Source organism: Pezoporus occidentalis, unplaced genomic scaffold (assembly GCF_034315485.1).
Source record: "Pezoporus occidentalis ecotype Australia unplaced genomic scaffold, CSIRO_AGI_Poc_V1 ctg161, whole genome shotgun sequence".
In the NCBI taxonomy this organism is placed as follows: domain Eukaryota; kingdom Metazoa; phylum Chordata; class Aves; order Psittaciformes; family Psittacidae; genus Pezoporus; species Pezoporus occidentalis.
The window spans coordinates 927326-948367 of NW_026913437.1; the positions used below are offsets into that span (position 1 = coordinate 927326).

At 50.3% G+C, this 21042-nt stretch overlaps 1 protein-coding gene across 6 annotated transcripts in view; it reads right to left on the minus strand.

The window, feature by feature from the left end:
• DOCK11 (dedicator of cytokinesis 11) overlaps nt 1-21042 on the minus strand; it is a 69933-nt gene that overhangs the window by 11192 nt on the left and 37699 nt on the right. For 4 of the 6 annotated variants that reach the window (XM_062612755.1, XM_062612751.1, XM_062612754.1 and 1 more), the window contains exons 24-45: nt 20857-20975; nt 18887-18956; nt 18684-18809; nt 17999-18070; nt 17540-17686; nt 16877-16960; nt 16382-16493; nt 12684-12862; nt 10651-10767; nt 9760-9835; nt 9224-9330; nt 7196-7307; nt 7004-7070; nt 6144-6191; nt 5900-5977; nt 5544-5686; nt 4822-4937; nt 4371-4508; nt 2902-3084; nt 2139-2252; nt 316-531; nt 176-233 (exon numbers count right to left, since the gene is read on the minus strand). In XM_062612755.1, coding sequence (XP_062468739.1) covers nt 176-233; nt 316-531; nt 2139-2252; nt 2902-3084; nt 4371-4508; nt 4822-4937; nt 5544-5686; nt 5900-5977; nt 6144-6191; nt 7004-7070; nt 7196-7307; nt 9224-9330; nt 9760-9835; nt 10651-10767; nt 12684-12862; nt 16382-16493; nt 16877-16960; nt 17540-17686; nt 17999-18070; nt 18684-18809; nt 18887-18956; nt 20857-20975 — 2482 coding nt within the window. The remainder of the gene's footprint in view (nt 1-175; nt 234-315; nt 532-2138; nt 2253-2901; nt 3085-4370; nt 4509-4821; nt 4938-5543; nt 5687-5899; nt 5978-6143; nt 6192-7003; nt 7071-7195; nt 7308-9223; nt 9331-9759; nt 9836-10650; nt 10768-12683; nt 12863-16381; nt 16494-16876; nt 16961-17539; nt 17687-17998; nt 18071-18683; nt 18810-18886; nt 18957-20856; nt 20976-21042) is intronic. The other 2 variants (XM_062612756.1, XM_062612752.1) reach the window with 1 other exon arrangement.

Genomic DNA, 21042 nt, shown 5'->3' on the forward strand with positions numbered 1-21042 from the left:
AATGCCTGTATACACACCATTGGATTCCCTCTTCAAAAACACTCATCCTTTTCTAGCTTTACCCACTGGTTAGTTTGTTTCTAACATAATCATTTACCAACAGAGGAGAAACTTGTCTTTAACAAGATTCTGATCCCCCAAACCCCATCAAACCTTCCAAGCACCACACACTTACTTTTTCTGTGCAGGAACTCGGCAACGAGGGCTGCGACGTGAACGTAACACATGGCTGCCTGCAAAGGACAAAGGAAAATCAACGTGTAAGCTGTGCCTCTGGCTTGCTGGGTAACACCATGGGTTTAATTCCAGAATCACCTCTGAGAAGTCTCCGTTTTTCACATGGATCTTTGCCATGCTGTCCAGCCACGTTTTCCGGAGCTCTGGGGTACTCGCGTAAGACTTGGCTAAACTGTACTGCAGATCTATCAGCATTTCTGGATCCTTTTCATGTTCTTTCATCTGAGCAGTAGCCATGAGCACTGTACGGATTCTCTTTGTCAAATCTTTGACTTCGGAAGGAAAAGCAGTTGCCTGACACAAAACAAATCCAATTAGAAGCAAGTACTGAAATAAGAGGGGAAATTGAGCTGAGCTCTTAGGCAGAAGCTCTTCCCTGTGAGGGTGCTGAGGCGCTGGCACAGGGTGCCCAGAGAAGCTGTGGCTGCCCCATCCCTGGCAGTGTTCAAGGGCAGGTTGGACACAGGGGCTTGGAGCAAGCTGCTCCAGTGGAAGGGGTCCCTGCCTGTGGCAGGGGTTGAAACTGTTTGAGTTTTAAAGTCCCCTCCAACCCAAACCAGGCTGGGGTTCTGTGCTGCAGCAATGCAGGTATTTTGGCATCCTGAGGAGCTGGTGCGAGAGCAAGACAGAAGTGCTCTGTGCATGTAAAACAACATAAATGGATGGGACCATAACCCATGCCTGAAATATTTTCCATGTTATTCAACATCCGCTTGTTAAGTCTCTGATGTGGTCACTCTCCAACTCCTAAAGTAGAGAAAGCATTTGTAGAGGTTCCCACCACAGGAATGTAATAAATAGAGAATGAAAGAGGCTCCAGACTGACCCCCTGCTCAGAGCTGGACGATCATCAAGATAAAGCAAGCTTGTCCAGCCAAGTTTGATCATCTCCAAGGACAGTAATCCCACCTCCTTTCTGGGAACTAATTCTTTTCCAGTCTTTAAGTAAAGTTGGACTTTTCTTCGCAGCAGCTTGTGCCCATTGCCTCCTGTCTTGACACTCCCCACCTCTGAGAAGAGCCTGACCTCCTTGTCTCTGTAACCTCCCTTTTGGTAGGGGAAAGCAGCAGTTAGGTCCCCCTCAACTTTCTCTCCTCTGTGATGAGCCTGGTTGACATTCACCTCTCCTTGGGCTCCTGCTCCCCTGCTGTATCTGTAAGCTGTTCATGGCATCCTTTCCGGTGTATTGGAATCTCTCTTGTACTCTTGCACTTACATGAACTGGATATAATGGCCTTGCAGTGTAAAATATGAGTAGCAAAGTATGGCTCAGTGAAACCCTTATAGGCATCATTGTCCAGAAGAGAACAGAGGGGTTTGCCAGGTATATCCTACCTATAAATTCATTATAGAACAATTCAGCACCTACAGAACGTTCCCATCCCATGTGTGCAGTGTTGACACATTGTTCAGTGGGCTGGGTAGAAGCTGCTCATTCTAGCACAAAGACAATTCTTTTCCAAAGAAATACAACCATTAGTCTCCCTGAAAGAGTGCTTTCTTAATCTTGCTGACACTCAATTAATGAGCATTAATTCCTGCTAATTATTACCCTCAGGCAACAGAAGGACCAGGCTCTCCTGTGTCACTCCTCTCAAAGCTGGAAGTTCTTGGAAAGCTCTCTGGCCACCCTTGCAAGCAGAACACTTTGCCAAGTGTAACCTGATTGCAGAGCTCCTTCATCTTGGTGTGAGGCCACAGGGATAGAGCATAACCTGCCTGTGCAGCTGGCCCTATCACTGGTGGCGTAATACTGGTTTACTGAGCAAACACAGCCCACAGGAGCTCATAAAGCATAGTTCCAATCATCAGCTTTACCCTTAAACACAATTTCCTTGAGTGTGCCCCAGCCTTTCATTAAGGCTGATAGCACATGGTGTGATTTAATGTCTCCAACTTACCTTCATGGGCCTGTCACTGTTTGCAAAGTTGTTAATGATGAGCAAGGAGTCCTGAAACCTTGTCCCACCGCTGAGGGCCACATCCGCTATTAACTGGCTCACTGCAATTATGATCTGTTGGGACAGGGTGGGGACTTTATTTAACAGCCCTAATAGAGGAGTTTTATTGTCACAGTTATACAAAATGCTCCTAGGAAAACATCGCGTCTTTCCCACAACGCAAGCGATGGTTGTTGTGGCTTTGCTGTCACATCTCCCCAGGACAAATACTCCCCAGAGGACTCTACTTTGCTGAGCAGTGAGTTCACAATTAACAACAGCACAGTCGTAATGCAAATCCCTGTTTGGACATCAGTCACTTTCCCCTGCGATTCACTGCAACACAGACGACATTCATCTGCCTCACTAGATGGCTAAATTTGCTTCAAAAACTCAGTGCTGCAAAAGCAGCTCCAGGAAAACCCCTTCTCCTGCCTCAAAGGCAGCTTTTCCCTCTGCTTTCCACCTCAGCCCAGCCAGCGTCTGGGGCAGAGATGCACCTTGTGTCTGCGAGTCCAAAAACCCAACAGCTTGGAGCCCTTTGGCAGCGGATTTCACCCAATCACTTGGATCAGGAATTAGGCAAAGCCTGGAAATCAAGAGGATTTTTGGCCATATACCAAAAGCAAGATCCTTTGCAGACATGAGGCGACACGGTTGTATTGAGCTATCCGGTCATTAAGCCCGCTGTGTCCTGTTGTCCTGCTTCTCCCCAGTCACTGACCTGAAGATGCGTTCTCAGAAATGTTCTCCTTTTGGTGAACTCAAAGTTGTTTCTCATCAGGAGGTAGAGAAGAGCGGAGGCCTCGTTCCTCGTGGAGGACACCTTGGAAGTGCAGCACTTGAGGATCTCGTAGCAGAGGGCAGCACACATGTTCACCCTTCCCTTGAAAAACGCTGAGGGGAACTTCACAAGAGGCATGCAAACGTTAGGAAGGACACCTTGGAAACACTGAGCCACGCTGCCCTGTGCTGGCAGAACTAGCATCTACGTAACACGGCAGGCAAAGGTTCTTGTGTAGCTTCTTCAGTCCCAGTGACAGACAAGCTTTTCAACGAAACCAAGAACTTACACCAGTGCTACCTATACACATAGAAAATGGAGAATCCCTCTTGGGAAATTGCTGGGAAGCAGCCTTCCTTGCATGTGCTAGTGGCCAACCCAATAGGTTTTTAAGAAGCCCCATGGAAAACGTCTCATAGGAGACCCCACTGTCTGGAGGCAGGCAGGTAGTCAGCAAAATTGCATTTCTGCTTCCCATGTCTTTGCTTAGGACAAACCAAAGTTCAGCCCTACTCATACTCATTCTAGCTCTATTCTACTGTGTTCTAGTATAATTCATACTCATACAAACCAAAGTTCAGCCCTACTCATACTCATTCTAGCTCTATTCTACTGTGTTCTAGTATAATTCATACTCATAGCAGCGCTTAGCTTCACTGTGAGGTTACAGTAAAATGCACATGGCACAGATAGCTTCCACCCTTGAAAAACAGTTTAGCAGTCTCTCTAATCAAACTTTGCCCAGCAACTAGTGCAAGACTTCATTTGGAAGTAACACTTTGCTGTTACCATTCACCACTGTGCTCTTCCTGGCTGCAATCACATGCCACGCGGATTTAACTCATTAATGATGAGCCGCATTCAAGCGATTTGAGAGGCTGTAATTCCTTTTGAATTTATTAGAACTGTGCAGCTGGGGAGGAATGGAGCCTGCACGCACATCTGGTCTTGAAAAGGTGCTTGTAAGAACCAGCAGGTTTTGACAAGCACGAAGGGAAATGTCAGCAATAGCATCAGTCAGTGCTCTTACGTGCTTAGCTGCGGCTTTGACGCTGCTTGAGCTCAGGGGATTAAAGAGCCATGTACCAGGGCTCAGAAAAGGGTAGAAAGAGGTTCAGGAAGTCTTATCCCTCTTTCCCATGCAGTGGGAGAGGAGCGGCTTGTCAGCACAAGTATCACTCAAGCAATAGCACTGTCAGCAATAGTGTCAGTTCAGGGCAAAGATGCAAGAAGCACCAGCTTTTGGTCAAACAGATGTTAAATGTTTAACAGCAGTTAAAGTGATAGGGGCAGGTGAGGGGAAGTTTAAAAGGAGATTAAGTGCACTGCTCTCTTCTATCATACCTATATAAATCGTCCTGTCCCTCTGGAGTCATGTCTTACAAGCCTTGCTAATACGTATTACACACCTTGCTAATGAAAGCTCTCAGAGAGGCAAACACGTGCTTAAGAGCTGCTTCTGACTGGCCATTTTTGAGAAAAGCCAGATGAATATCGAAAACCTTCTTCATGAGGGCATTGTGGCCATCGTTGCTTAAAAGCTGGGTCTGGAAAGCAACAAGAGTTTATGTCACAGAAATGTGTCTGAAGCTGGAAGGGACAGAGAGAACTTTGTATGATTAATCACATCCATTCTTAAGGCAGATAAGGAACAGTAAAAACCATTTATTAATGTGATGACCAGAACAAACCTGCACTGGCTGGTCAGAGACTACTTTTATAGCAGAGAATAAACCACAAAAGGATTTGCTGTTGTAAAGCCTCCTATAATGTGGCACTCGAGGAGAATGGATCACCACCATCAACATGCAGACAGAGATACAGCCACTTCCCTACAATACTTTTGGTTTCAATGCTGACCTTGAAACTCTGGGTGAAGAAAGAGATGGTGTCCAGGACTGTGAGGCACACTTCAGTGGCAATATTGCCCTCCAGCAATGCTTGGTGCACGATATCTGCTTCTGAGGTGCCGGCATCTGTGGATGGAAAGCAGATCAGGAGAAAATGGTGTTCAACCCTCCAGCTCTCACAGTATCTAAATGCTGATATAGGTAAGTTTCTCCCCTTGCACTTCACTTGGGAGATGAGGTAAGAATCCCAAGAGGCTGAATTCCCCAGCTCCAGTCAGAGGAGCTGCCTGATGCCAACCAAGAAAACCAATGTTGGCATTTCCCCTTAATCTCACTGCCTTTAAAGCCAGACAGAGAACTTGGTGTCTAAGTTGTACCCGCAGAGGGGAAGTGGTGAGCTGCTTAACTGGGACAAAACTCAGGGGAGGCTTAGGGCAGATGGTGGCCCAGGTCCTTGTGTGGGGCAGCTCTCCCCTGCTCACCACCCACACCGTGGTCACCTGAACCACACTCAGCCCAGGAGCTGAGCCAAGACAGGCAAGAGGAAAAAGCCACACAAGCCCTATGTCCCAGGGGGGATTTTTAAGGGGCTGGCTTAAATATCACCCACACCAGTTCAGGAATGTTGCAGGGAGGAGCAGTGACCGCTGTCATTGCGCACTCTCAACAGCCTGAAGCAATGAGCAATGGGTGCATGCAGCTTTCAGCAGGCTACCTCCCTGCCATACGTACTGTGGTTGAGCGTGAAGGAGGTCTCCAAGCTGCCCAGATGCTGGAGCCGCACCTGCATCCCCCCTGCTCTGCTGCGGAGCGCCGGCATCGTCTGGGATTTCCTCTCGGCTCCCGTGTGCTTGGACAACCAGGCATCGTGCACCCTGCGAGGGGAGGTGAGCACTGTGGGCTGGGATGAGGGGCAGGATGACATGCGGCACCAGGACAGAGACTGGCCTCCCTCCAACACACTCATCCGGTTTATCCCAGACAATCCCATGGCACTGACGAGGCTGCCCCGTCTCTCCCACACCCGCTGGCCCTGGAGCTACGGGCACAGCAGTGGGGCTGCTCGGGAGCCGAGGCTCGTGTCTCACCTGCAGCTCACCGCAGGGGATGCTGCCAACCTGTGCGGGCAGCCGGGAGCGCCAGGGCTGGGGGCTCTCATGCAGGAGCTGGAGGGGAGGGAAGCGGCAGGAAGGATGAGGGAATGCTACTGGCATGGTGCTGAGCAGAGCCCCGGCCCCGCAGGCTTCCTGCCTGCCCTGGTTTGCCTGGCTTCTTCGGCCTCAGCAGGGAGCATGGGGACAGCCCCCCAGCCTGGGTGGCAGAATACAGTACCTGGCAATATTTCTCTTCCCCATGTATCTGAAGTGAAACAAACACACCCTAGAAAGAAAACAGAATATGGACCTGTTACAGATCCTGTGGATCAGGAACATCCACAACACCTAAAGGGGCTCCAGGAAACCTGGAGAGGGGCTTTGGCCAAGGGCCTGTAGGGACAGGCCAAGGGGAATGGCTTTAACCTGCCCGAGGGGAGACTGAGATGAGCTCTTAGGCAGAAGCTCTTCCCTGTGAGGGTGCTGAGGTGCTGGCACAGGGTGCCCAGAGAAGCTGTGGCTGCCCCATCCCTGGCAGTGCTCAAGGGCAGGTTGGACACAGGGGCTTGGAGCAAGCTGCTCTAGTGGAAGGGGTCCCTGCCCGTAGCAGGGGTTGGAACTCCATGATCTTTAAGGTCCCTTCAACCCAAACCAGCCTGGGATTGTGTGGTTTAAAATACACCCTTGTCCTTGTCAGCAGACACACTCCTCTGTGCATGAAGGTTTGGGTCTGTATTTACACGTCACTTGACCCCACACTCTTGGTTTCCAAACCCTATGGCACATCCCTGTCTCCTCAGCCATCTGTCCCACAAGCCCATGCAAAGCAGAGGCTATGCCCAGAGCCTGCTCACCCACGGGTCGTGGGACACCCTCTGACAGCCCGGACCGAGCACAGGGCACTGCCACTGCACCCCGCTCCCTCCATACACACCCTTCCTCCTCATGGGGAGGAACAGCATTTCCTTACACCCTGGCTGCACACCCCAGTGCTGCAGAGGACTGCGCATCCTGAGGGACACCCTGCGCTTGTGCCTTCTTGGACAGTGCTGCCCACAGGAAAGCACAGTGTTTGAACTGCAACCTCATGATACTCACTCCAGAAGCACAAGGACATTGATCAGCTCTTGGGGGGAGAATTTGTTCCAGTAAGCTAAAAGAGTATCTGAAAGAGAAAAGCCCACAGTGTACTACGATGTAAAACAAATCAAAGGGGGACCTTACAGACCAGAGCTGGCAGCTGCCTCTTGTCTTTTGGGCTGCCCCCCCAGGTGAGCAAGAGCCACCAACCTTCAGAGATCATCTTCACAACGTAGAGGTAGCACATCAGGAGCGTCCGGATCTCAAACTGGTCCAGCCGGCTGCAGTGAGACACGCTGCTCCTCGTGGAGCTCCTGCGGATCTGCTGGGACACGGAGGTGACATGGAACCAACGGCCCTATTGCCCGGGCTGTGCCTGAGCACGGCACCATGCACCGTGGGCACAGCAAACCATGCGTGCCAGCATTCCTCCTGCCCCCCTGCACAGCACCACGCTTGGGAGACATCTCACCCAGTGATGAGCAGTCTGGAAACCCTGGACACGCGGCCAAGTGCTTCTCTGCCCAGAAAAGGGATGCCTGGGCAGAGGACACTGGCTTATCCAGCAAAACACGGGTCAGCCCCATCAGCCCCGCGTTCACTGCCCTGCTCCTGTCCGCAGTGTCTGAGCTCCTGGGCAGTTTTAAAGTCAGTTCTTGTCAAACAAAACAGTTCCTCAGCTGTCATGGTTTGAAGCAAGAATCTTCACTTTCTGTTAAAGATGTACACCTAAACCCAACAATGCCAAAAAGCTCTCAAAAACCTGGGAAATTTCAGCTTGAGAAATACATCAGCTTCTTAAATCTATGATGCTGAAGAGGGACTCTTCATCGGGGACTGATGTGAAGAAGTGAAATCCTGCTGTTGGTCCAATCCATGTGGAAAGGCTTGGGCACCATATGGTAAAAACACAACTTCTAAAGCTTTCCCAACTTTTCTGGGTGCCCTCTGAGCTCGCCCTAGCTCTACTCTCTGACAAATGGATACGATTAAGCTCTAAGCAGGATGCTCCTCTTAAAGCTGTGCCTCACATGTTTGCAGAGCGATCCACAGCCCCTCTTTGTTGTGTACTCTGGGACAAGCTGTGGATGTGAGTCACAATCAAACAGAACTAAACATTCAGTTTAGAGTTGGAGACACACTGCTATAGCCAGAACGTTGCTGTTCACCATGGCAAACTATCAAGTCACACTACTCACGCGAGGGGAACGGGTGACAAGCAACGTGTCCACCTCTGCAGAGCAGCGTTAGAGCTGCTCCTCCGTGCAGCATTGCTTCTAAAGGGTTTTGTGGCTTCTGCATTCCCTAACAGAAGAGCTGTTCCAATGACCCTGTAAAACCTACCTGCAAGGACACAGAAGAGGATGCCTAGCTGTGGGGAAGAGCCAAGCTGCAAGCTCAGCAGGGTTGAAGCATATGCTCACTGCTGAAGATGAACAGTTTGATAGCCAAGTGTTTGGCTGTACTTTGCCTTGCAGCCTCATGATTCCTGTGGGAGAGCTTGAGAGGCCCCACCTTCCTGAAGCATGTCAGGACACAGCCAGCGGGAGCCCAGATCACCTTTGCCTTGCTTGTTGGAAGGGCCAAAGTATTTAAAGATGCATTAATGATTCACGCCAACCCAAGACATCTGGAGAGCGCCCTGAGGAAAACCAGGAGCTGGTTTGCACAAATACCTGATTTCCATGTGTGCAGCCTGCCAACAAGGAGAGCACACCCTGCCTGAGGAGCGGGGTCAGAGCTCTTCGCGGTGTGACCGCAGTCACCTGTGAGGCTGTGGTTATTGGGTTTCCTACCAACACCTCCCCTCCTCTTAAGCTGGTGGTCACCAGCAATCCCATATCATGATGCTCTGCCTCCAGCTGCGTGGAAACCAGTTCCCAGCACCATGCACTGGGCACTGGCCAGGCTCACACCCAACGACACACATGTGGTGAGCACGCCTGAGTATGGACAAACGCACCACGCAGCAGAGACTTTCCCCACAGATTTTGCCTTTCATCTCAGATAAGTAACTTGTCACCAGCTTTATTTTGGCTCGGAGATGTTTGAGGAGGGTAAACATACCAGAGCCATGAGTCTGACCTCCCCTCTTCAACAGCAATCGGGTGGCTTCCAAGCAGAGGTATTTCTAAGCTGGCTTTTGACGACTGCTACCATAGGGACCTCCTTTCCCTCCCCCTTATTTGCACAGAGGGGAGCAGTGAGCACCCCTCTTTCCAACCCCAGATACGTTACATTTTCACTCTGATCCGGGGAACTACTCGTTGCCCCCTCTGAGTTCAGGGATCCTTTGGAGTCCTCCCGCTTTATCCCATGGCCATTCGGAAGTGCTGCTCCACAGGCTGAAAAAAAACCAAACTCCACAATTAGCCCCTTTGCACCAGCACAACTCAGCTCATCACAGACAGAGAATGGAAGATGCCAAAGCTGCCCGAGGGGAGACTGAGCTGAGCTCTTAGGCAGAAGCTCTTCCCTGTGAGGGTGCTGAGGCGCTGGCACAGGGTGCCCAGAGAAGCTGTGGCTGCCCCATCCCTGGCAGTGTTCAAGGCCAGGTGGGACACAGGGGCTTGGAGCAAGCTGCTCCAGTGGAAGGTGTTCCTGCCCGTGGCAGGGGTTGGAGCTGGAGGAGCTTTAAGGTCCCTTCCAACCCAAACCAGGCTGGGGTCCTGATTCCACGACTGTTTCAGATTTTGGGTAATGGGGGTTTTGGGGCTGGTAACAGTTATGTTCAAAATGAACGGGAGAGTTAAAGTTTAGAGAACCCAATTTACCTGGATCTTTGTCTGCAATGAGGCTGGATCTGTTTGAGGGAGATGCAAAACTGTACATGAATTCATCCCTGGATGCCTGCAAAGTAACGTAAAGTTTTTGTGACCAATGGAAGAGAACACTGATGCTCTTAGAGAAGAGAAAAATGAAACAGAAAAAGGCAAATTAAAGCAGCTTTAAAAATGCAGATTAAAACAAAAAAAAAATCTATTTCTTTAATCCATAATAAGGAAACAAACGACATGGGGAGGAGCACACAGCACCGCAGAACATGCCAGAGTAAGTCAGAGCTCTTTTATCTTTTGGGTTTCATTACTGAAGTTGAACGTTGGAATTGTTTTTCCTCAAATGCCTTTTTGTTGTTGTCGCTTTGCCCCAAACAAGGAGGAAAGTCTCATCTGCAAGGCTAAGCCTGCCTGGGAACCACACACAAGCCTCAGGCAGATGGGCAGCTCCCCAGAACAAGTGCTGCAGTCCAAGGCTGAGTCCTGTTGCAACTCATTGCACTTGGAGGGACTCACCTCACCTCACGGCACTACACACACCATGAAACACCACTTTAAACAATAGCAAGCGAAAAGGCAGAGACATCCCTGGCAGTGTTCGAGGCCAGGCTGAATGGGGCTTGGAGCAAGCTGCTCTAGAGGGAGGTGTCCCTGCCCGTGGCAGGGGGTTGGAACAGGATGACCTTAAGGTCCCTTCCAACCCAAACCATTCCATGGCTCTATGAAAAGGCACATTAAAAGCAGTGAACCCATTATGGGGCTGTGTGGAGAAGACAACCACACTTATTGCCAGAGCTGCGCCTGGCTGCAGGCAGCGGCAGCTCACAGGGGTGTGAGGGGGAGGACTGAGGAGGAGGAGGCTGAGAGGCCAGGCCGGGCTGGACTCACGGGGCTGGAGGCAGCAGTGCAGGAGTAGAGCACCTCGCGGCCGGCCACGCGCTGCAGGTTCTCCAGGAGCAGCCCCAGCAGCGGCAGGTAGAGCTGCGCTATCTTTGCCTGCTGGTTCTGCAAAGAGACAGGGAGAAAGGTGCAGGGAAGAGCCCGGGCTCTCAGTGCAGGGTGAAAGGAGACCTGAGCCAAACACACACGTACGTGTTTACACACTGTACACGGTGTCAGAGGACATGGGTTGATGCGGCTTCCCATCTCCACTTCAGAGCTGCCAGGTGGCGAGCACCCTTTTAACAGCAAGCTTGGGGTACCCGGGGATTTTGGGGCTGAACATCATTCCCAGTCATACAGGATGTGTGAGGAACTGAATCCCGTATTTCCCAACCCTTTAACTGGCGCTTCACTCCCATAGCTTGAGTTTTGAGCGCCAACACCCAGGAGTAATGAAGGAAAACCATTTGCTCCTTGCTTGGTGCTGGCTAGTGCTGCCAGTCAGGAATTCTTGATAGCAAATACTTCTGGTTAAAACATTCATTTGAGATATCATTGTTGTGTTTTACTGTACTATTATTAATAACAAACGTTCATTCTTCCGCACCCAGCCAAAGACCTTCTGCAAACCATACACATGACAATGTACTATGAAAAATAATGTCCATATAATCTTTTCCATCTTAGTTTGTTTTCCTAGCAAGATCTGGATTAAGTCCATCATTCGATAGAGAATGGTGCTCAGAGAGAGTGATTAAACAGTCCATAGGAACAGATTAATCTGGATTAAGTGATACAGATCAAAAAGGGTCTGGTTGACATTTTCTGAATGCAAGGCTCTTTCACATGCAATTCTCTTTTTGTTAAAATTTATACTTCTGCACTTGACAAAAAGGTTAAAAGAAAAAGACATTTCAGGCTTGCCAATTAAATGGCACATTTTGATCAATACAAGAATCCAGATTTTTGACTCCCTATGACAAAAGATAACAGCAATCGGCCTGCCCTGGCCCTGTTGTGGTACTTGCCCTGGTGTCCTGGGACAGCAGCCGAGCCTCCTGCCCTGGCTCCAGGCAGTGGCCTGCTCGTGCAGCCTGGAGCACAACACAGGTACAGAAATCCAGTGGGACACTTTCAAGCCGGGTGGTGTTTTGGAGGAGGCAGGGAGTGCGCAGCAGCCAAGCAGCTCCTGCATTCATGCGAGGGTTTCCAGGCACTCGGAGAGGCAGAAACAGCCTCAGTATTGACAGGGAACTGGCAAAGCTCTCCTGAAATATCAAGTCTTGGCACCTGCCATGGGCTGCACTTTTGTTTCCAGGCTGTGCAAGTCACCATGGATCCTCAGTGCAGAGAAAAGCAAGCGCACCTCCTGCCCAGCCCTTCCAAACAGGCAGGCAAGGAGATGAGAGGAGCTGGCTCCCCGTCCATGCGGGTGCAGATCACTTCTACCCCTCATGCCCAGGAAGGCACCTGCATTCCCAGATAAAACTCAGCAATGCAGCACACCAGGAGCAATCTGAGGAGGTAAACCCTAAACAAGGCATGTTTTCAGCCTAGAGCAAGGTCAGGTAGTGTCTGCACAGGTAGCTGGGCACGTTCAAGGATGTACGGGTTAGCAGTGAGCAGCATCAGGGAAGAAAACCAGCCCAATTCCAGGCTTTTCAGCAACAGCAATGCTGAGCCTCTGACTGAAGAATCCCCCAGTGGAAACCCAGCATTTGCCCACAGATCCTCTCCTCTGATTAACCAGTTAGTAAAACATGCAGCTGATTGTAACAGAGATCAGTCCTGTTTCCTAATTACGGTACATTAATGCAGGATATGAATTTAAGCCCGGTACCAGAACAACATCAACGTTGCTTAATTTTGTTGAACAGCCTCTGGGCTAATGACACTCAACTTCCTTAATGGCTCAGGGCTTTAGTATTAAATACTCAGCAGGAATAAGAGCCCTACAGTTATCTGACTGCATTGCTCATGTTCTTGAATTCTATGAATTCAGGAACACCATGTTTAAAAGCCAACAGAAAATGCCTGACCTTGTGCTGGTATCTGTTGTCGAAGGCATGCTTTATCAAGAGATTTTTTAAGACTGAGATGGCTGTATATCTGATATCGTAGTTGTCCTGCAAGGCAACAGAGGCTTCTCTCAGAAGCATCCCCACGAGGAAATGGTGCCTGCAATACTCGTCAGTTAAACTGTATTCGAGATTGACATCTGAAAGAAACAGCAAGGCAATGGTTAAGGGAACTGTTCCGAGGAGCTGGTCAAAGCAAGACAAAAGGTCAGGTAAGCCAAAACAGCCTGATTGCAGGCTCATCACTGTCCCCTGCAGTGCACTGCTCTGACAACAGCTGCCTCCACCTCTAAGTCGAGTCATAGCAAAGAACTTGGCATCTTCCAGCTCAGGCTGATCATCCCTGGAGACATTCCATACCAGGCTGGATGTGGATCTGAGCAACCTGGTCTAGTTGGAGATGTCCCTGCTCACTGCAGGGGGCCGGACTGGATGAGCTTTGAAGGTCCCTTCCTACCCAAACTATTCTAGGATTAATTTCAGCCCTCCCTGTTTCAGCAGCAGCTAAAGAAAAGGATTTCTGCAGGGTGATGCTTTACAAAGCTCAGTGCTCCAGAGCGATTTGTGAAGTTCAATGGACTCACAGCCCGGGGCCTGCTTGGTCCTGGCTCTGGGCTACTCTGCAAACCCCAAACTACCCAGGCAGCCGAGGTGCCAGCCTCCACAAGCAGCTCTGAGGGTGGCAATGGGCAGTGGGGATGGTGCACCCGTCAGGGCTGCCCAGCCCTAGCAGGACCCTTCCTGCAGCTTGTTCCACATGTCCCGTGACATCTGCATTCCTTCTCACCAGGTCAGGGAGCAGAGAAAAGGCAAATACTCCTGCTGAGATAAGGGATGCAAACAAGGACACGGTGCCAGGTGGCCACTACTGCATCCTCCAGCAGTTTACACAGCAAGGACCAGGGAGCCAGGGCAGCATTCCAGGCAGCAGCTTGCCAGGAACTGAGGCTCCTTTTGCTTCCTCCAGCAGGTAGGGAACACTGACTGCCAGGAGAAAGGCAGCTCAGGACCCGATCGCTTTGGTTAACTTGTACCCTGTATCTCATGTAGACTGGGGCTCTAGACTGTGGTCAAAGGAGTGGCTGCTCCTCTGACGGCAAGGGTAAAGGCACCAGGGTAAGGCAGCATTTCCACTGACCTGCCTGGATAGCACAGCAGGGAAATGACACAGACTCCAGCGTGCTCTTGAGCTGCTAGGAATGACCCTGCCCTAACACCATTATCTCTGTCAGACAACCCATACATCTAACTAGAGCCTCAACAGGCACTGGTCGACTGTTGCCTTGAGCATCCCAGAGGGATACCCCCCAAGCTGTGTGCTCTCCCCCCAAAGGTACAAATGCTGTGTGCTCAGCTTGCACTTCTGTCCTTGAAAACCCCATAGGTGTGAAAGCTTTCCTACGGTAAGGCAGGGAGCATGCACACAGCTTTGAAAATCCCAGCCACAGCCTTCCAATAGCTCTGGGGCTGCAAAAGTCAGGGTTGAGTTCGTTGATTCACATGGAGCATGTAGTGGTTTGTGAAAGCGTGATTCAGAGGAAAGGGAAAGCAAGCTGCAGCATTATCTAGCTTTCACTGTTAGTCATGTTAGTAAAAGCCCAAGCGTCTCACATCATGGTTAGGTTATGAGCTGGATTCAAGCTGATTGATTGGAAGCTGCGTATTGAAGTTGACATTAGAAAGCTCAATGACCCCTGCTGGGCCTACCTACTGCAGTGACCCGTCCCACAGCAAACGAAAAAGACTCTAATTCATGTGTGAAAAGGGACAAATAAGACAGCAAAAATAGGCAGGAATAAATAATTCTCTAAATCTTGGAGAAACAGGACAGTACGTCATGTTTTAACGTTGTTTGTAAGGCTATTGCTTAACCCCCAGCTCCTGCCAACCTCTTGAGTTCTTTGCTATCACAAGGTTGCAAAACCAATCCTGTGCTGCAGGCTGTGAGGATGGGCTCCGTGCCTTGCTCTGGCTGATGAAACACATCCCTGGGGTGAGGCAGCAGGGATGGAGACCAGAAACCAGCCCTCACAGCTGAGATGGTTCAGGGAAACTGCTCCAAGATGCAACGCTCCAACCCAGCAGGATGTGGTCAGGGGGACGGGCTCTGCCTGCAGGCCTGTCTGCTGCAGGAGGTCTCTATCCACCTTCCTGGGGGCTATTCCTTCCTTTCCCAGACACACAGCAGGATGTGCTGGGCACATCACTGCTCTTCATCCAAATGAGGGGAGGTACACCAGCAGGGGAGCCCCTGGGCCAGATCACACCTCCCCATCTCTGAGCCTGCTGTCCCCGCAGGGTCTGTCCATTAAACCAGAGCAGCCTGCAGTGGAGATGCATCAGCACATGTCTACCATGGCAGGCAGAGCACCGGCACCATGGCAAGGGCACTTCTGGCTGCTCTGCTGTCACAAGATGTGTGTGAACCTCAGCTGGTAGGTTCTAGTCACAGTAAAACGGAGGAGAAAAGAGAAGCTGCTCCTATAGCTTTTCAGTTTAAGCATTGCAAATGCAAAGGTGAATGTGAACCAAGAAAGAGCATCATCATGTTATCATGCCACAAATAAGCAGTGGGAAGGCACCGTGGTTGTGAGTTTTCAGCCGTTTCTAGCAGTGCACTTTGTTAAACTATGCCAGTCAAGTAGCCAAACTGATATAAGAGATTAGCAGCTGGTCCAGAAAGCTCTGAGCAGTCAGAAATACACCAAAATGAGGAATATTTCACAGTGACTTCTGCTTCTGCTATCTGGATGTGTGTGGAACCACTTTGGGACTTGTATGGTTGCACCCTGAGGCACAATCAAACATCCCCTTGCCTCTACCAGAATAAATCTCAGAATGACAAACCCACTGGGCTTTCACATGGGGGAATCCCAAACCTGATTCTCCTCTCCTGTATTTATCTTGGCCAGGCACCCAAACCTGGCAATCTTTACCTGACTTACCTAGCCCATGAGGCAATGTCTATAGCAATCTTAGGAGCGTGATGGTCCACATTTGCACAGGGCCTCAGCCTCTTGCAAACCCCACCTGCCCTGTGGGGAGCAGCATCAGGACCAAGAGGGACATGGGGTGAGCAGCCTGGAGACAGGGTGGCGGTGCCACACTATGTATGTTCTTGGTATGTGCTAAGGCTTGGCATGAGCTCAGGTTCTCTGCTGGCTGCCTTCAGCCCAGGTTTGAGTCCAGGCTTCAGTGCACCGTTATGCTCTTGTTCAAAATGAAACCAGAAGGTAACCTGAATCACCTTCATAGAGAGAGCTGGCAATGCAGAGGGAATTGAGTCTGTTGCCCTGTATCTCCATTCTCTACAGCACTGGTCAGTGGGGACCCTCTGCTCCTCAGGGGATGCTGACTCTTATGGGAACAAAGGATTACACTTGCACAGTTTGTGCATTTACTGAAATAGGGGCAGTTTCTTTCTGCTATTCTTAGTCCCATGCAAACTTCAATATAAGAAACATTGAGAAGATGGATTGGACACCACACTGGAGCACAATGATGTAAAGTTGCCAGAACAGCATCTTTTCCTGAGGTTAATGTAAATCAGGCTAACCAGGACATAAATTTCCTTGACACCAAAGCAATCCCATCTGGTCAGAAGCCATCACAACTAATAAATTACAGCTCTCTAACAAGTCTCTTGAGAAAGGACATACCTTGAACTCTTTGCAGCTTGGGTTTGGAGAAGGTCATTGGTAAGTTCAGAGGAATGTAGTGCTCATGATTGCAAATGGTTTGAAGAAATTCAAACTTGTATTCAACCAGCAGCTGAGAAAAAGGAAAAAGAAAAGACAAACAGAAACTATTCAGTTTGATTCGTTTACTTCCAGTTCAGGATTGGGGAATCTAAACAGCATCTGATGAAACTCAGTAATAACGGGCAATTTTTGGTGTTCTTCCCCCTAAGTGTCCCTGCATGGATTTGCCACCTGGGACTTCTTCACCTTTTTCACCCAGACTATCAGCAAATCTTTCCTTTAGCTCTGACTCTACGTTGATTTAAAGCTTAGCTGCATTCAGGCTCTCAGCCAAAAGAGGTTTCTGCCTCCAGAAGACTCTGCAGGAGCAGGGTCTAAAAGGCCTCCAAGAGTCACAAACTAATCACTGCACGACTTTGATGCGGATACGTACGACTGCAAACCACAGCTTACCTTGGGGTCTTTGGGGCTGAATCCAGAAACGTAATCATTTATTAAGTTAAAAACAAATCCTCTGTCCATAAAGGTCAAACAACGCTGGGGAAAGAGCAGCAGCATGTGAGTGAGCATTACAAATAGAAGCAGTCATCCTAAATCAGCTCCTTACTCCCATCCTGCCAGCAGCCACATTGGGCCCTCCCGGCTGCTGCTGACTTCCCAAATGTACTTGGCCCTGTTTCTCTGGAATTATTTGGATGCCCTCACTCGAGTCTGCAGTGGACAACAGAAATATTTAAATGAGAGCTCCCATATTTCCCCCTGTGCTCCCAACAGTTGCTGGGCACGACTGAAAGCCCTACGTAACACAGAGCATCGCAGTCTCTCTCTTGGAAAGATTAAGTTTCTTTCCTAGGAAACCTGGTTCCCTCCAGAGTTCTCAGACCAAGGCCAGGTTGGATGGGGCTTGGAGCAACCTGGCCTAGTGTGGAAGGTGGGGGAAGGGGGTTGGAACTGGATGATCTTAAGGTCCCTTCCAACTCAAACCAGCCTCGGACTCTAAGAAACCAAAGAGGTGATAAAGCACACACACGTTTGTTTGCTTGCTGCTTATTTCTCATTGGTTGGGTTGATTTTCTTTCCTGATAAAAGCACGAGAGAAAGAAAGAAAGAGCTGACCTTCAGAAAGTTGGCCAGGCTGAAGTTGGCATTCCTGGACTCCTCAGGGATCTCGTTATAGCGAATGGTGACATGGGGAATGATGGCAAGCAGCAGCGAGTGCAGGGCATGCTGGTAGGAGTCGGGGAACCGCTGGCCTCTGGGCAGCTGGAACCAAGAGCACGTCCCGGTCAGTGCTGCCAGGAGCATCTTCCAGCACGTGTGTCACTTCCCAGGACAGCACTGGCTGGAACGGCAGGAGCTAGGAACAAAAGGAGGCTGCACGAGCCATAAGAAGCTCAGGAATTTCTGACTTACAACTGAGAGTGAAAAGGGGAAGAAGGGAGAAGTGAAAAAGGAAGGATCTGCCTGTTCTGCTTGTCAAAGACTTCATAAATAAGAGTTAGGTAGTTTTCCAGGAAAGCTTTTGGAGGACAGCTTGTGATGGCTCTGGAACGTGCATCAAACAAAACTCATTACCTTGATTTTGTTTTCCTCCAGTAAGTACATTGCCATGGACTTTGCCAGTGCTTCAAAGAAAAACCACGAGTACTGAAAGGAACAGAGAACACCATCACTTTTCTCAGCAGGACTGAACACGTTTAACTGTGTGAGGAAGCAGAGTGTGGGACGGAGAGCTCACGGTCAGATGATGTTCTGTAAGCTGGGCAGTGCCTGCATAGCCAGCTTGGCACCCAGAGGAGCCCTGCCAGGCTGGGGTGGGAATAGCTCCATTGCCTCTGCACCCCAATGCAGCAGTATGGGGTGTAAGCCCAGACTGGCAGAAACCCATCCTGCTCTCATGAGCCATAGGGCTTGAGGAAAACAGATAAAACATGGGTTAATGGTGGACTAGGCAGCCCTGGGGGAACAGCTGGACTTGATGGTCTTAAAGGTCTTTTCCAACCTAGCTGATTCTATGATTCTATGAAAACTGGCAAAATGAAAAGCCTTTTGCTGTGTCCTGCCATGAGCTTTAGCACAGCCAGATCCCCTGCAAGAATCATCTGTTGCAACAGGAGAACCTCAAGGATGTGGATGCAAGGAGCTGCCCTGGTAGTTTTGCTCCTGTGGTGGGTTTGGATGGGTGAAAGTGTTGGGCTTTACAACAGACCCCCTTCTCCTCCCCTGCAGCCTCAGCAGCCAAGTACTGCCCATACTTCACCTTGAGGAGCTTATTGATGGTCAGAAAATCCGCTGACTGCTTCAAGATCGTGGCCATGGAAAGGACCAGGATTTCATGGGTCATCTTCGCCTGGGTGACGCTGGGTTTCTCAGCTCGAAAGACATACTGAAGGCAAGAGGAACAGGGTCAGCCTGGGTCTGCTCCCAGCAGGGAGCTTTGCAGAGCCATGTGTCACGACTGACCTTTATGAAGGAACGCAAGTAGTGATCTAGACCTTCTTCATGGCACTTGGACACAATGTGCAGAAGAACCCTGGGGAGAAATGTGGTTTGTGTTCAGCACGAGATGCAAAGCAAGTTCCTCTGGCTTGCGAAAGCACACACCAACCATCTCAACCCCAAAAGCCTCCCTGCTGGCATTGCAGAGCCCACACTGGCAGGCTGAGCATCCCTCGCAGCTCCTGTGGTTGCACCAGCAATGCCACAGCACAGCCCCTTCACAGACCACTCAGAGCAGAGGTGCCCAAAGCCTCTTCCCCACTGTGGTGCTGGTGTCTCCCAGCCCAGCTGCCTTCAATGCTAGAGGCTACCTGCACGAGGAGGTGGAGGTGAGGGGCAGCACCTCTCTCTGGGTAACACATCTTGCTCTTTGGCCTCTGTGCATGCCAGGATTAAAGCCTGCTGGTACTGAAATGCAGCTGCAGTGAGCATCATGCACCTGAACAATGCTCGGGTGTCAGGTAAACTGAAAACAAAGCCATTAAGCTCATCTGCTCTGCACCCCATTCTCTCTGGCTGCACCTATGGACCTGCTGTGTGGAGCACAAGCTCATTGTCCCTCCTGCAGAAGCTATAGGTTCATCCACACCACACAGCTTACGTGTTGAGTCTATCCTGACCTGGAGCCCTTTCCTGATGAGAATACAAGGGAGAAAGAACAACTAGAGCACTGCATCTGGGCTGCAAAATGAACACAACCCCCACAGAATCTGATGAGAAGCAGGTAAAACATCCTCCATTGTTGTTATCTGATACCTTTCTGCATCCCCTGCATTTATTCATTCCAGAAGGCTTTTCCTTATGGAATCTACATGCACTGGGATGTTCTCAGGCTTCTGCCTTGCAGTTCACTGGGGACAGGCAGGCCCTGGAGAACATGCCAGCCCTCTGGAAGCGCTCCAGGCAGCTGACGAAGGCAGCAACCGCTTGGATTCCCCAGCCAACATTGGGGTTTACATCCCAATCCCAGCCAGAGGGAACAACAAACTATTGCATTGTCACGGACCCCAAAGGCCAAACCACAGGGAGGAGTTTACAAGCCATTTATCAGATCAAGTGGATTTTAAATTCCACTCTGAAAGTCGCATGAGAAAACAGTTGTCATTGGAACGGAAAGCTATTGACAAACGGGGAAGCACCAGGCCAAGCTCTGATAAAGCCTCTGGAAGTGAAGGTGGGAGCCGGTCACCCAGCAGGTACCTGGGTGTTCCCTGTCCCTGCCCCCTGGTGATTCCAGCAGAGTGGGATTACAGTGTTCTTCACAGGAGCTGTCCCCACAACCTGCACCACGTGGCACAGGACCATGGCTGCAATGGGCTGCACATCTCCAGGGGACCAGGACTGAACCTCCAACCTCCAGTTTCATGGGAGTGAGATGCTTCTGGTACAGAGATGCACAGTACATCCTGGAGCCAGAGGAAGCCAAGAAACCTGGAGAGGGGCTTGGGACAAGGGATGGAGGGACAGGCCAAGGGGGATGGCTTTAACCTGCCCGAGGGGAGACTGAGATGAGCTCTTAGGCAGAAGCTCTTCCCTGTGAGGGTGCTGAGGTGCTGGCACAGGGTGCCCAGAGAAGCTGTGGCTGCCCCATCCCTGGCAGTGTTCAAGGGCAGGTTGGACACAGGGGCTTGGAGCAAGCTGCTCCAGTGGAAGGTGTCCCTGCCCGTGGCAGGGGATGGAGCTGGAGGAGCTTTAAGGTCCCTTCCAACCCAAACCATTCCATGATCATACAGTTCTTCCCCACACAGCTCCCGCAATGCCAGTGCCACCAGATGTGCCAGGGGAAGGCAGCAGCCAGTGCTCCACAGCAGAGCGTAGACAGCCACCATTGTCACTCAGCACCTCGTACCAGGAAACCACACCCTGCTTTGCGCTGTGGTCTGTGGCTTTGCCTTTGTAACTGAAGGAAAGCAGAGGGTTCAGCAGACACTCACATGGTGCAGTTGACGGCTACTTCATCCTCCTGGGTCACGTTTGTGAGGACTCTAAATAGTTGCATAAGAATTACAGGTAGAAACTGAATCATTACTTGGATCTCCATGGCGTGCAAGCACTAAAACGAATGTTCAAAACACACTTTTAGTTGGACATTCCACAGATGTGAGATGTTTATAGTGCAG